This window comes from Caloenas nicobarica, chromosome 28 (assembly GCF_036013445.1).
Source record: "Caloenas nicobarica isolate bCalNic1 chromosome 28, bCalNic1.hap1, whole genome shotgun sequence".
In the NCBI taxonomy this organism is placed as follows: Eukaryota; Metazoa; Chordata; class Aves; order Columbiformes; family Columbidae; genus Caloenas; species Caloenas nicobarica.
In genome coordinates, this window is record NC_088272.1 from 5,277,717 (window position 1) to 5,291,264 (window position 13,548).

Consider the following 13,548-nt stretch of genomic DNA (forward strand, 5'->3'; position numbering starts at 1 on the left):
TCTCAGTTTGTCTTTTTCATTTCAGCAGAGTATTATCTTCTAACCATCATGTCCTACGACCGCTACGTTGCCATCTGCAAACCCCTGCACTACGGGACCCTCCTGGGCAGCAGAGCTTGTGTCCACATGGCAGCAACTGCCTGGGTCAGTGGGTTTCTCAATGTTCTGCTGCACACGGCCAATACATTTTCACTGCCACTGTGCAAGGGCAATGCCCAGGACCAGTTCTTCTGTGAAATCCCCCAGATCCTCAAGCTCTCCTGCTCAGGCAGCTACTTCAGGGAAGCTGGGCTCCTCATGCTTAATGTCTGTTTAGCATTTGTATGTTTTGTGTTCATCGTAGTGTCCTATGTGCAGATCTTGAGGGCCGTGCTGAGGATCCCCTCTGAGCAGGGACGGCACAAAGCCTTTGCCACGTGCCTCCCTCACCTGGCCGTGGTCTCCTTGTTTGTCAGCACTGCCATGTTTGCCTACCTGAAGCCCCCCTCCATCTCCTCCCCATCCCATGACCTGGTGGTGTCTGTTCTGTACTCAGTGGTGCCTCCAGCAGTGAACCCCCTCATCTACAGCATGAGGAACCAGGAGCTCAAAGATGCCCTGTGGAAACTCATATCTTACTGTTTTCTGAAACAATAAACTGCCCATCTGCTTCTGAATAGGAATTGTAATGTAACTAATTAGAGATCCAGCCTGTCATCTGTATTATATGTTATTGATCGTTTTTTTATTGTGATAATGTTGTCATCCCCTTTCTAATTCTCTGTCTGCTTTTCTTTCATAACCACTAGTGTAAATCAGGAGCCATGCTCTCTTTGCCTTTAAACAAAATAAATGTGTCTGTAGTGACTTGTTTTTCACTATATCCTTCCTGCAAGGCCTTTTGGAGCTGCAGGGACAGCTCCTGTGTGCATGGGAGGAGGGGAAAAGAGTCCAGCCTGGCAGCCCTGCCCGGGAGCACCAGCGCTTGGCCTTCCAGAGCTGTTCTCGTTCCACTCCCACACTCTCCTTCTCATCCCTTGTGTTGGTGCAAGGCCTGAGTGCTCTGGCAGCCTGGTCACCGTCCTGCTGTGTGTGAGTCCTGTGAGCGCAGGCAGGGACAGGCCATGGGCACTGCTGTGACAGAGCTGGCCTCACAACAGCCTTTGCAGAAAGAAACGTGATCTCCTATGGGCAGGGCACGAATGTTTAGGTCTTCTTCCAAACCTTCTCTCAATAACATGTCCAAGAAAACGGCCACAGATGAAACACCAGGTTACAGCCTCACAGTGTGTGTGTGCAGGGCTGGGCACACAGCAGTGTCCTCTCACAGCCAGGCCTCCTGCCAGAGACCTGCAGGACCAGCAGAGCAGGGGCTGGGCTGTGCCCCTGGGCACTGGACACCCCATGGAAGCTGCCCCAGGGCATCGTCATGGACTGGCCCCTCACAACAACCTTTTCCCACCCTGTCCTCTCTACCCCAGCTCACAGAGGTTGCTCTTCCCTCCATGGATGGACACCGAATGAGTAGGTCAGCAGTCCGTGCTTGCGTTGTATAGGTGAAATGTAAGCACGCACATCATGTATCTGAGGCGACACGAACAAGAGTGAACACAAACACTATCAACAATTCCTTCTGGTTCCATGATGGCCTGTGGCACAGACAAGATCATGAGGTCACCGCATGTTGGGAGGAACACCCCATGGGAAACCATCTGAATGCAGCACTGGGATGTGCTTCCTTGAACTGAGGTCCCTGTGTCCATTCCTCATGACGTGGGACATCTCAGATGAGTGCAGAGCAGGGTGACACACCACAGGGCTGAGGTGCCTCCTGTCCTTTGGGAGTGGCAACAGGAGCCCATAGAGACACTGTGACTCCTGCCTCTGTGTGTAAAAGGGACAGACTCTGTCTCTGATCATCCCTGGGTGCATAAGGAGTTCACAAGGCTGGCTCAGATGACAGAACCTGACAGAACCTGACATTTCTGTGTGTGACTCCAGGAACAAACCCCAGTGGCCCAGTGAGATTCATCTCAGCTGCCTTGGACAGGCTCATTGGAAGTCCCCCAGTCTGCTATGTCACCGTTGCCCGTGATTCTGGATTGTGCTGTCCAAAGTACCACAGAAACCAGAATGGATCTGGGGTCCTTAGAAAATGCAGACCTCAAACCCATCTTCAAGAAGAGCACAAACAGGAACTGGGAGAATAACAGGCTGGCCACCCTACCTCCCTCCCTGAGAAGGGGATGGGACATGTTGTCCTGCAGCCATTTCCAGGAACGTGAAGGACAAGGAAGGGATTGCTGAACCCCAATGGAGTGGGGCAAGAAAGGCATGTTGTGTGCAGGGCATTTGCAAGGCCTCAGACATGGTGTGCTTCTGGGCAGAGTGGTGCTGATGGGGCTCAAGAAGTGGATGCTGTTTGGGAAGTTGGATGAACCATCAAGCCCAAATATCACCAGTGGTACAAAGTCCTCCGTGCAGCCAGTTACCAGTGTCACCTCTCAGTGACCAGCACTTGGGCCAACACAGTTCAACGTCTTTATTCTCCCCTTCTATGATGTAACAGAGTGCACTTTCAGCTCCTTTGTGGATGATGCAAACTTGGGAGGAGGCCTCGAGCAACCTCCCCTGGTTCACCCTGCCCTGAGCAGGAGAGCGAGACAAGATGAGTGAGACAAGGGCTCTCTTCAAACCTGAGTTATTCCATGATTTGAAATAATTTTTGACTTGGAGATGTTTCTGGAGAGACAATAGGTAGAAGAATAGTAAAAAAATTTAAAAAGGCAGAAGAGGAGATATAGGAGATGTTAAAATAAATACAGCAGTTCCAGTGAGGAGTGCTTTTCACCCACATTGTTAGTAGGAAATATATTTAAGAAATTTGAACAAGGAGAGGAAGCGAGATGGGTGTCTAGAGCCTGCAGGGAAAGAAGGACAGGTGTAGGAATGTGTAGAACACGCTTCAGTCTTGGTCAGGTCCTGGTTGCTAAGGAGGAGGATGGATGGGTGTGGTATTATGAGGTCAGTTGTTTCTCAGACACTCACAATCCAGTAAGCAGCATGTGGCTGTGAAGGGGACAGTGGGGTCAGTTCTGTCTCTGGAGGTGACAGCCCAGCAGCAGGGACGTGGCTGGGAAAGAACCTCTGCCAAAGTACCCACAGCCCCTACCCAGGAAGAGGCCTTGGAGACGGGTTGTCATGTCCATCCCACCTGAGAACATGATGGGACAGCAGCAGGGACGTGGCCGTGTCTATCAGAGAAGCTGAAAGGCCAGCAGCAGTCCTGGGATTTAGAAGATCATGGTGAGATTACTTCTTTCTGGTGAGGTGAAACACCACAAGAAGCCTAACGGGTTGGGTTCCCTGCATGAAGGGCAGTCTCTGAGATGGTCGAGCTTTCCTTGATAGTGGGAAGAAGCAGAAGAGAGAAAAAATATGTCAGAAAGTGCAACTTGGAAGATGGAGACTGGATATCAGGAGGAAGAAATGTCACTGGAAGGGCAGTGCTGTGGTGCAAGAGGCCACCCAGAGGGAGCTGGATCAGCCCATGGTTTGTGCTCCAAAGAACAGCCAGTGAGGGTGCAGACACATCAGTGAAGGGACAGAAATGCTGGGGTGAGAGCAGGTGGGGAAGCAGATGGGTGTCTGCAGTCTGCAGGGAAAGAGGGGCCAGTGTAGGACTGTGCAGAACAGCCTGTGATGGAGATGGCAAAGGGCGCTGGTGAGGCTGGAAGGGACCAACAGGACCCAGGTCTCTGTCCCCTTGGCCATGGCAGTTGTCTCTGCCACTGAGGCCTAGGAGAAGACACGTTGTCCTCACGGCACTGGGGCCTCGTTGCCTCCTTGCAGCCCCATGGGGAAGCTGGAAGGTGCTGTACCAGTGTTGTCCTTCCCTCGGCCTTGCACACCCACATCCCACGGTCGCAGGAAGAGCCCTGAGCCGTGTGTGAGGGACAGGATCCCCCTTCCCATTGCCTGGAGGTCATGGCTTCTCCTTTCTGCTTCAGAAAGCAAACCAAGGGGTTTCTGAGCATCAGAGCTGAGGAAAACACTAAAAGGAGACCTCATGGTGGCTACAGCTTCCTCACAAGGGGAGAAGGAAGGGTAGGTACTGAGCTCTTCTCTCTGGTGACCAGTGACAGAACCCAAGGGAATGGCAGGAGGATGTGCCGGGGGAGGGTGAGTTGGACATGAGGAAAAGGTTCTTCACCCAGAGGTGCTGGACACTGAACAGGCTCCCCAGGGAGGTGTCACGGCCCCAATTCTGACAGTGTTCAAGAAGAAACGGGACAACATCCTCAGACACATGGTGTGAACTGTGAAGTTGTCCTGTGGAAGGACAGGAGTTGGACTCAATGATCCTGGAACACAAGAGGTTCCACTTCAATATGAGAAGAAACTTTTTCAGAATGAGGGTGACAGGGCCTGGAACAGGCTGCCCAGAGAGGTTGTGGAGTCTCCTTCTCTGCAGACATTCAAAACCCGCCTGGTTCCTCTGTAACCTCACGTGGGTGTTCCTGCTCCAGCAAGGGGATTGGACTAGATGATCTTTTGAGGTCCCTTTAAATCCCCAACATTCTGCGATTCTGTGATTCTTGTGGGTCCCTTCCCACTCAGGACATTCTATCATTCTATGAAATACTAGGTCAAAAGTCTATGTTTTCATTGTACAGATGAGTTGTAAACATACACATCATGTGCATGTCCACTGTGTGCATGTGATAAGATGAACCCAAGGGAGCACAAATGCTATCAGCTCTTCCTTGGGGTGCCATAAAGGTCAGTGGGACAGAGATGGTGTTCAGGGGTCTCTTCCAACCTGCGTTATTGTAGGATTCCATGAATCTTTTCTTGGAGAGCTCTTTCATGTCAGAATAGACAGAGGAAGAAGAAAGAAAAAGAGGCAGAAGCAGAGATATAAAATGCCCCAGTGTAAATACAGCAGCTCCTCTGAGGAACGTTTCTCCACTCAAACCCTTGATAGGAAATCTATTAGATACATTTGATGAAACCAGCTTAGTTTTACCTGCTCACACACTGGAGCACAAGGAGGGCGATGGCTGGGTCCGATGCCATGTGCTCAGCTGTGTCTCAGGAACTCATAGTCCAGTAGGAAGCCAATGGCTGTGGAGGGGACTGTGAGTCACTTGTGCCCCTGCAGGGGACAGGCCAACAGCAGGAACAGGGCTGGGAAAGGACTGGGAGGTCACACATACGAGACGAGCAATCGGGCCCAATCAGCATGGCTTTATGAAAGGCAGGTCCTGCCTGACCAACCTGATCTCCTCCTGTGACAAGGTGACCGGCTTAGCAGATGAGGGAAAGTCTGTCGTGGGGGAGTGAATCCACCACACAGGCTGTGGATGTTGTGCACTTAGACTTCAGTAAAGCCTTTGACACCGTATCCCACAGCATCTCCTGGAGAAGCTGCAGCTCATGGCCTGGATGGTGTATCTCCGACGGATAAAGAACCGGCTGGAGGGCCGGGTCCAAAGAGTTGTGGTGAACGGAGCCAAACCCAGTTGGCGGCCGGTCACTAGTGGTGTCCCCAGGGCTCAGTATTGGGGCCAGTTCTGTTTAATCTCTTTGTCAATGATCTAGACGAGGCGATCGAGTGCACCCTCAGTAAGTTTGCAGGTGACACCAAATTGGGTGGGAGTGTTGATCTGCTGGAGGGTGGGAAGGCCACACAGAGGGATCTGGACCAGAGGAAATGATGGACTGAGAACAATTGTATGAGGTTGCTGACCATGATGCCATATGGTGTGGAATATCTCTTTGGTCAGTTGGGGTCAGCTGTCCTGGCTTGGTCCCCTCCCAGCCTTTAGCCACATCCAGCCCTCTTGTTTTTGGGGCAGACTGAGAAACACAGAAGGCCTTGAGGCTGTGCCAGCACTGCTCAGCAACAACAAAAATGTCAGCGTGTTCTCAAAGCTGTTTTGGCCACCAAGTAAAGCACAGAACAGCAGGGGAAGGAGTGTTGATCTGCTGGAGGGTCAGAAGGCCATACAGAGGGATCTGGATGAGCTGGATTGATGGGCTGAGGCCAGTTGTCTGAGGTTCAACAAGGCCAAGTCCCGGGTCCTGCACTTGGGTCACAACAACCCCATGAAGGCTCCAGGCTCAGGGAAGCGCGGCTGGAAAGCTGACCGACAGAAAGGGATCTGCGAGTGTTGACTGACAGCAGCTGAACAGGAGCCAGCGTGTGCCCAGGTGGCCAAAAAGGCCACCAGCATCCTGACATGCACCAAGAATAGCACAGCCAGCAGTACCAGGGCAGTGATCATCCCCTTGTCCTCAGTGCTGGTGAGGCCCCACCTGGAATCCTGTGTTCAGTTTTGGGCCCCTCACTATAGGAAAGACCTTTACGTTCTGGAGCGAGTTCAGAGAAGGGCAACGGAGCTGGTGAAGAAGCTGGAGAAGAAGTCTTAGGAGGAGCGGCTGAGAGAACTGGGGCTGTTTAGCCTGGAGAAAAGGAGGCTGAGGGGAGACCTTGTCACTGTCTATAACGGCCTGATAGGAGGTTGGAGCAGGGAGGGTGTTTGTGTCTTCTCCTGAGTAGCAAGTGATAGGACAAGAGGAAATGGTCTCAAGTTGTGCCAGGGGAGGTTTAGATTGGATATTAGGAAAAAATTCTTCTTGGAAACGGTTGTCGGGCATTGGAACAGGCTGCCCAGGGAAGTCACGAGGTCACCATCCCTGTAGGTGTTTAAAAGGAGTTTAGATGAGGTTCTTAAGGGAGATGGTTTAGTGCTCGAGTCAGGTTATGGTTAGACTCGATGATCCTGAGGGTCTCTTTCCACTGAAACGATTCTATGATTCTGTGATATCAACTGGATAATTCTTCTATCACTTCTTCTCAGTGCTCTTCATGTACCTGCCTCTTTGCCTACAGTGCTGAAACTTTTCTAATTAAGCACAGAAGTCTTGAATACTAGATGTAAATGATGGAAGCAACATGTCTTTATCAGTCTTGTCTGATACCTGCCAGTCCAGGCAAACACCTCAGGTATACTGGGGCCTCTCGAGGTTTGCACTGGGTGCTTATAGTGAGACCATGGAGCTCAGCCCAAAAACCTGAGAACTCCCCTCAAAACCAAATCAAACCAAAAACAACAACAAGAACAAAAAACCCCACACTCTTTTTTTCTCAGATGAAATGATTCAATATTTCCAATAAAATGTCTGTGGAATTTCTATACTGCGAAAATATGAATTTTCAGAATGCGTATGTACTGTGGGAATTGAAACATTGACCTTTCCCTGTGCTTGCATTGCCACAATTCTGTCTATCATGCTGTGTATTTAATCCCCCTGAACATCCAGGAGTTTCTACCTGTCCTTAATCATCTCAGCATGTCTGAAGTCATCTCTTCAGAAGCCTGTCTGGACATTTGCACTTTCCATTGCTCCCCAGAGGTTCTTCCTCCTCTCACTCTTTGCTCGTTCAGAGCCTCTCAGCTCTCTCCCTGCTTTGAGCTTCAGGCAGGTAACGTCTTTCAGCAGTTGCTGTCGTACTCCCTATAGGCAACTCTTTAATTATAGAAATGGACCTCACTGGAAGCTACTTAATTTAACCATAGAACTGAGAAACAAGTTCTATTGTGTTTTCTTTTTTTTCTCCTTTCTTTGTTTCCTCTAATTAAAAATTCCCCCGGTGCCTGTTTAATCCGGTTCTCTAAGGAAACATGAAGTAATTCCTGCAAACAAGCTGTAACAATCAGGTGCAAACTTCCGTGCAGAATCTGATGTAAAGAAATGTGATGTAAATCCCAGGGGGCCAATGAGCAAAACAGGGAGTTTGGGGAGCTGATTAGAGATTTCCTGCTAACAATTTGAGTAGAGAAACATTCTTCACAGGAACTGCTCTGTTTCTGTTGTCACCTTTTAGGTCTCCTCCTCTGCCTCTTTTTTCCTTTTTTTTTGTCTTATTCCTCCACCTATTCTGTCTTCCAAAACCTTTCCAAAGGAAAGATTCCTTGAATCACAGAGTAACTCAGGTTTGAACATCCTCTTGTCTCACTGTCCTGCTCAGGGCAGGGTGAACCAGGTGAGGTTGTCCAAGGCCTCTGCCCAGCTTTGCACCATCCACAAAGGAGCTGAAGGTTCACTCCGTCACCTCATTCAGGGGGAGAATAAAGACATTCACCAGTGCTGGCCCAAGTGCTGGTCCCTGAGGGATTCCACTGGTAACTGACTGCAGGGGGGGCTTTGTACCACTGGTGACATTTGGCCTTCATCATCCAGCCAGCTTCCCACCCAGCATTCACTTCTTGAGCCCACAGAGAACCAATCGCATTATAAGGACACCATGGGAAACCATGTCTGACACCTTGTGAAATTCTATGTGCACAACATGCCTTTCTTTCCCTGCCCATTTGGGTTCAGCAATCCCTTTCTTGTTTTCCAAGTGCCTGGACATGGCTGCAGGAGGACTTGTCCCATTCCCTTCCCATGGAAGGACACAGGCTGACCAGCCTGTAATTCTCACAGTTCTCATTCCTGCCCTTCTTGAAGACAGGTTTGACAACTGCCTTTTCCAAGGACCTCAGAACCCCTCTGATTGCTCTGGCAGGTTTCAGACCACAATTCAGACTCACAGGTAAGGATGACATAGCAGACAGGAGCACGTGAGATTGATCTGCCTGGGCCAGTGGGGTTTGTTCCTGGAGTCACACACAGAACTGTCAGGTTCTGTCAGGTGTCCACATCTGAGCCGGCCTCGTGGGCTCCTTCTGCACCCAGGGATGTTCAGAGACAGAGTCTGTCCCTTTCACACACAGAGGCAGGAGTCACAGTGTCCATCTGGCCTCCTGTTGCCACTCCCAAAGGACGGGAGACACCTCAGCCCTGTGGTGTGTCACCCTGCTCTGCACTCATCTGAGATGTCCCACGTCATGAGGAATGGACACGGGGACCTCAGTTCAAGGAAGAAGATCCCAGTGGGTTGTTTCCCATGGGCTGTTACTTCCAATGTGAGTGACCTCGATGTTTGTCCCACAGGCCTTCCTGGCACTCCCAGGAATAGCTGATGGCATTTCTGCTCACTCGTGTTCATCTCACCTCATGTACATGATGTGCATGCTCATATCTCATCTGAACAATGCAAACATGGACTTCTGACCTACCCATTCAGGAAAAAATTCTCAATCTGGTGTGACAGCCCAGTGCTGGAAAGGGAGGTTGTGAGGGGCCAGTCCATGACGATGCCCTGGGGCAGCTTCCATGGGGTGTCCAGTGCACAGGGGCACAGCCCAGCCCCTGCTCTGCTGGTCCTGCAGGTCTCTGGCAGGAGGCCTGGCTGTGAGAGGACACTGCTGTGTGCCCAGCCCTGCACACACACACTGTGCAGCTGTACACTGGTGTCTGCATCTGTGGCCACTTTTGTGGGCAAGTTTTTGAGAGAAGGTTTGTAGGAAGACCTAAGCCTTCCGGCACTGCCCTGAGGAGATCACTCTTCTTTATAGAAGTCCTGTTACAGAGGCCAGCTCTGTCACAGCAGTGCCCATGGCCTGTCCCTGCCTGCGCTCACAGGACTGACACACAGCAGGACGGTGACCAGGCTGCCAGAGCACTCAGGCCTTGCACCAACACAAGGGATGAGAAGGAGAGTGTGGGAGTGGAACGAGAACAGCTCTGGAAGGCCAAGCGCTGGTGCTCCCTGGCAGTGCTGCCAGGCTGGACTCTTTTCCCCTCCTCCCATGCACACAGGAACTATCCCTGCAGCTCAAAAAGGCCTTGCAGGAAGGATATATATTGAAAAACAAGTCACTACAGGGCCCCTTATTTTGTTTAAATACACACAGATCATGGCTCCTCATTTACACAACCAGTGGTTATAAAAGCAAAGCAGAAAGTAATTTAGAAAGGGGATGACAATGTTATCACAATAAAAAAAAACATCAATAACAACAGAAAATTGAGATGAGAGGCTGGGCCTCCAACTAGTTACATTAAAACGGATACGTAGAAGGAGATGGACAGTTTATTGCTTCAGAAAACACTTAGATACGAGTTTCCACAGGGCATCCTTGAGCTCCTGGTTCCTCATGCTGTAGATGAGGGGGTTCATTGCTGGAGGCACCACTGAGTACAGAACAGACACCACCAGGTCCAGCCATGGGGAAGAGATGGAGGGGGGCTTCAGGTAGGAAAACATGGCAGTGCTGACAAACAGGGAGACCACGGCCAGGTGAGGGAGGCAGGTGGCAAAGGCTTTGTGCCGTCCCTGCTCAGAGGGGATCCTCAGCACGGCCCTGAAGATCTGCACATAGGACACTACGATGAACACAAAACACCCAAATACTAATAAGAGACTAACCAGAAGAAGACCAAGTTCCCTGAGGTACGAGTTTGAGGAGGACAGCTTGAGGATCTGGGGGATTTCACAGAAGAACTGGTGCAGGGCATTGCCCTTGCACAGTGGCAGTGAAAATGTATTGGCCGTGTGCAGCAGAGCATTGAGAAACCCAGTGGCCCAGGCAGCTGCTGCCATGTGGACACAAGCTCTGCTGCCCAGGAGGGTCCCGTAGTGCAGGGGTTTGCAGATGGCAACGTAGCGGTCATAGGACATGATGGTGAGAAGAGAATACTCTGCACCAAACAAGAAACATAGAAAGAAGACCTGGGCAGCACATCCTGCAAAGGAAATGACCCCGGTATCCCACAGAGAGTTTGCCATGGACTTGGGGACAGTGATGGAGATGGAGCCCAGGTCAAGGAGGGCGAGGTTGAGCAGGAAGAAGTACATGGGGGTGTGGAGGTGCTGGTCACAGGCTATGGTGGTGATGATGAGGCCATTGCCCAGGAGGGCAGCCAGGTAGATGCCCAGGAAGAGCCAGAAGTGCAAGAGCTGCAGCTCCCGTGTGTCTGTGAACGCCAGGAGGAGGAACTGGGTGATGGAGCTGCTGTTGCACATATGCTGCTGATGAGCGTGGGGCACTGTTACAGGAGCAAAAGAAAGTGACAATTTAGGAGAAACTTCTCTGAGCAAAATCACATACCCCCTCCCCCCGCTCCACACCCCTTGTCCTTTTCCAGACCTTCCTTCGGGTCCGTGGCTGAGCCCTGGGTGGTGCTGGCTGGAGGTGCCGTGAGGAGCAGGGCCTGTGCCCGCTGGCTGCCCAGGAGTCAGCCCTGCTCTGCAGCAGGGGTCATGGAACGGGGGAACAGGGTCCAGTCCTGGGGTTCAGCTGTGTCAGATGGACCCGTTCCTGGTGCAGAAGGGACTGTCAGCATCTCCTCTCCTAGTGATAATGAACCAGGACGGAACAAGGCAGTTTGAGAGGCTTGTATTTTTGCAGCTTCCTGCAACTCCCCTGGAGAGTGTTGTTGGGTGTCAGAAACCCTCAGCATTTCTGCTGCACTCAGGGAGAACAGAGCGAGTCCTGCGAGACCAGAGGATGCCTGTGGGTCAGTGCAGAGTGAGGGCAGCTGCTCTGTCCTCCTGTCTTGCTTCAGCTGCCCTGGGCTGGCACCTTTCTGAGATGGAGGCTGATCACACTGCCATGTTACCCTGAAAAGCCAACAGGCACTGCTGAGAGCAGAGGGATCCACCTCAGACCATAACATGTCTCACCCTCTCCTAAAGTTTCAGTATCCCACGTTAATCCCGGAAACCACTGATTTCACAAACCCAACAGCATTTTCTCTGTCACAGCATCTCTGTGCTCCTCCATGGGGCTTTCACATAACAAACAGATACTGTAGGACAGGTTTGCATCCTGGAGGGTAGTTCAGAGCATCTATGGAAACCCCCAGGAGATATCCAAGTGTCCTAATGATGGCATTTGATTCAGGGAGACTCAGCTCATTCCCCAGCCCCACACACTGCATTGCCCACAGCCCCACAGGTCTAGAGCAAAGCTGGGACACGTGTTCCCATGGACACAGCTGCAGGAAAGGACCCACAAGATCAGGCTGTGACTCTGCAGCTGAAACTCCCATCCCCAGAGAGCCTGACAGCAAGAACCAGATCACAACAGTGACCCAGAGCAGTGGAGCAAGAAGGAAACTGCGGTGAGGGTGGGTGTGAGAGAGGCCAGGGCAGAGGCAGCCGGGCACTCAGGCAGCGTCACCCTTCCCCAGCTGTGCAGCCACCTCCCACACACCAGCATTGCCGGGCAGCTGCTCTCAGCCCTGTGCTCTGCAGAGGGAACTGGAGCTCTGGCTGCACAGGAGCTGCTTCATGCCTTGGAGCCCCCGGCCCTGAGGGCAGAGGCTTTGCTGGGTGGGATAGGAGGCGAGGGGGCTGCTCGCAGGAGGGATCTGCACTGCGGGGATCATACGGAGTTTTCTGTGTTCTCCCTCCCATAACAATTCCAGGTTTAGTTTCCTCTCATTTCTGATCATATTTCCCTGCTGTCTGGAGATTCTCCTCCTGGGAGGTGTTTCCCTGTCCACGTCTTTTCCCTGTCAGCACTCACAGACCATCCCACCCTCTGTGCCCTCACCCTGGCCCTACAGATCCTGCCTGTTCACAGGGCACTGCCTGGGGGCATCTTCCTGTTTGCAGACTGGGGAAAAGGACAGGTCAGAGTAAGACTGAGAGGTACAGCCAATGTGATGCTGGTGCTGTGCACAGGCAGAGCAGCAGCTGAAGGGATGTTATGAGGCTTCTGGCAGATGTGATGATGACTCTGAGTTGCAGTTCAGGAGTCACAGTGACTTGTTTCAGCATGAGAGCTCATCTTCATTTTATCCTTTCCTGCACCCCCCAACCCTTGGGATAGGAAACTGAAAAGACAGGCTCAGGAAAGCTCCCTATCTGTCTGCTAATCCTTGCATTGACCTTTTGCTTGAGGCATCCACTTGGAAAAATCCTGGGGGTGATCTGGAGCTGTGAGCAGCTCTGATCCACACAGCACCCCCTTAACAGCAGAAGCACCTTTCCTGCCTTGATACGGGTCGCTCCTTCCCCCCACAGCTTCTCCCCACAGCACATGGGGATCTCCCCGGGCAGGCTGAGCGCTGACCCTGGCAGGCGGCAGAGTCCCTGCCCCGGCACAGCCCTGGGGTGCAGGGAGCCTGCTCTGCAGGACAGCCCTGGGCACCCTTGGCTGCAAACCCATCTGCTTTGATTTTCCAAATAGCTGAAGAAGAGTCCTCTCCATAGCGATCCCACAAGCTGTGGCTGTTCCAGCTTTAGGAGATGCCTCCCGGAGCTACAGCTGCATTGCCCTGCACCCAGAGACTTACCGTGTCAAGGGCTGCAAAGATTTCTCCTCCAGTGAGCTCTCAGTCATCCTCCCCATCCTGACCACCTTTCATCTCTCTCTGCCTTGCTCGTCTCCCTGAGATCCCCAGGCAGAGCCCTCAGCCCTGCTGCGCTTTGCAGAGGAGCTGCTCCTGGGCAGAGCTGTCTCTCTGCAGCGCTGCCGCTTGCCATGAGCTCCCTCTGTCCCAGGAGCCCAGCCCAGCTCAGCAGCACAGGAGCAGCCCAAGGCACTTTAATGACCCCTCTGGTGGCTTTGGTGCTGACACCATGAACATCAACCCTGAGGGGAAGTTGAAGAAACCTCTCAAGAAGTCCAAGTCAGATTCAAACTCCAAAGTTTCTTGTAATGT

The 13,548-nt window shown here is 52.0% G+C and overlaps 1 protein-coding gene across 1 annotated transcript; it reads right to left on the reverse strand.

Annotated features, from left to right (window-relative positions):
- Window positions 1–9,967: 9,967 nt before the first annotated feature.
- LOC135999426 (olfactory receptor 14J1-like) lies at window positions 9,968–10,900 on the reverse strand. Its single transcript, XM_065652982.1, has one exon. It carries the CDS (start codon window positions 10,898–10,900, stop codon window positions 9,968–9,970), a length of 933 nt encoding a protein of 310 aa, XP_065509054.1.
- Between the last annotated feature and the right edge of the window lie 2,648 nt (window positions 10,901–13,548).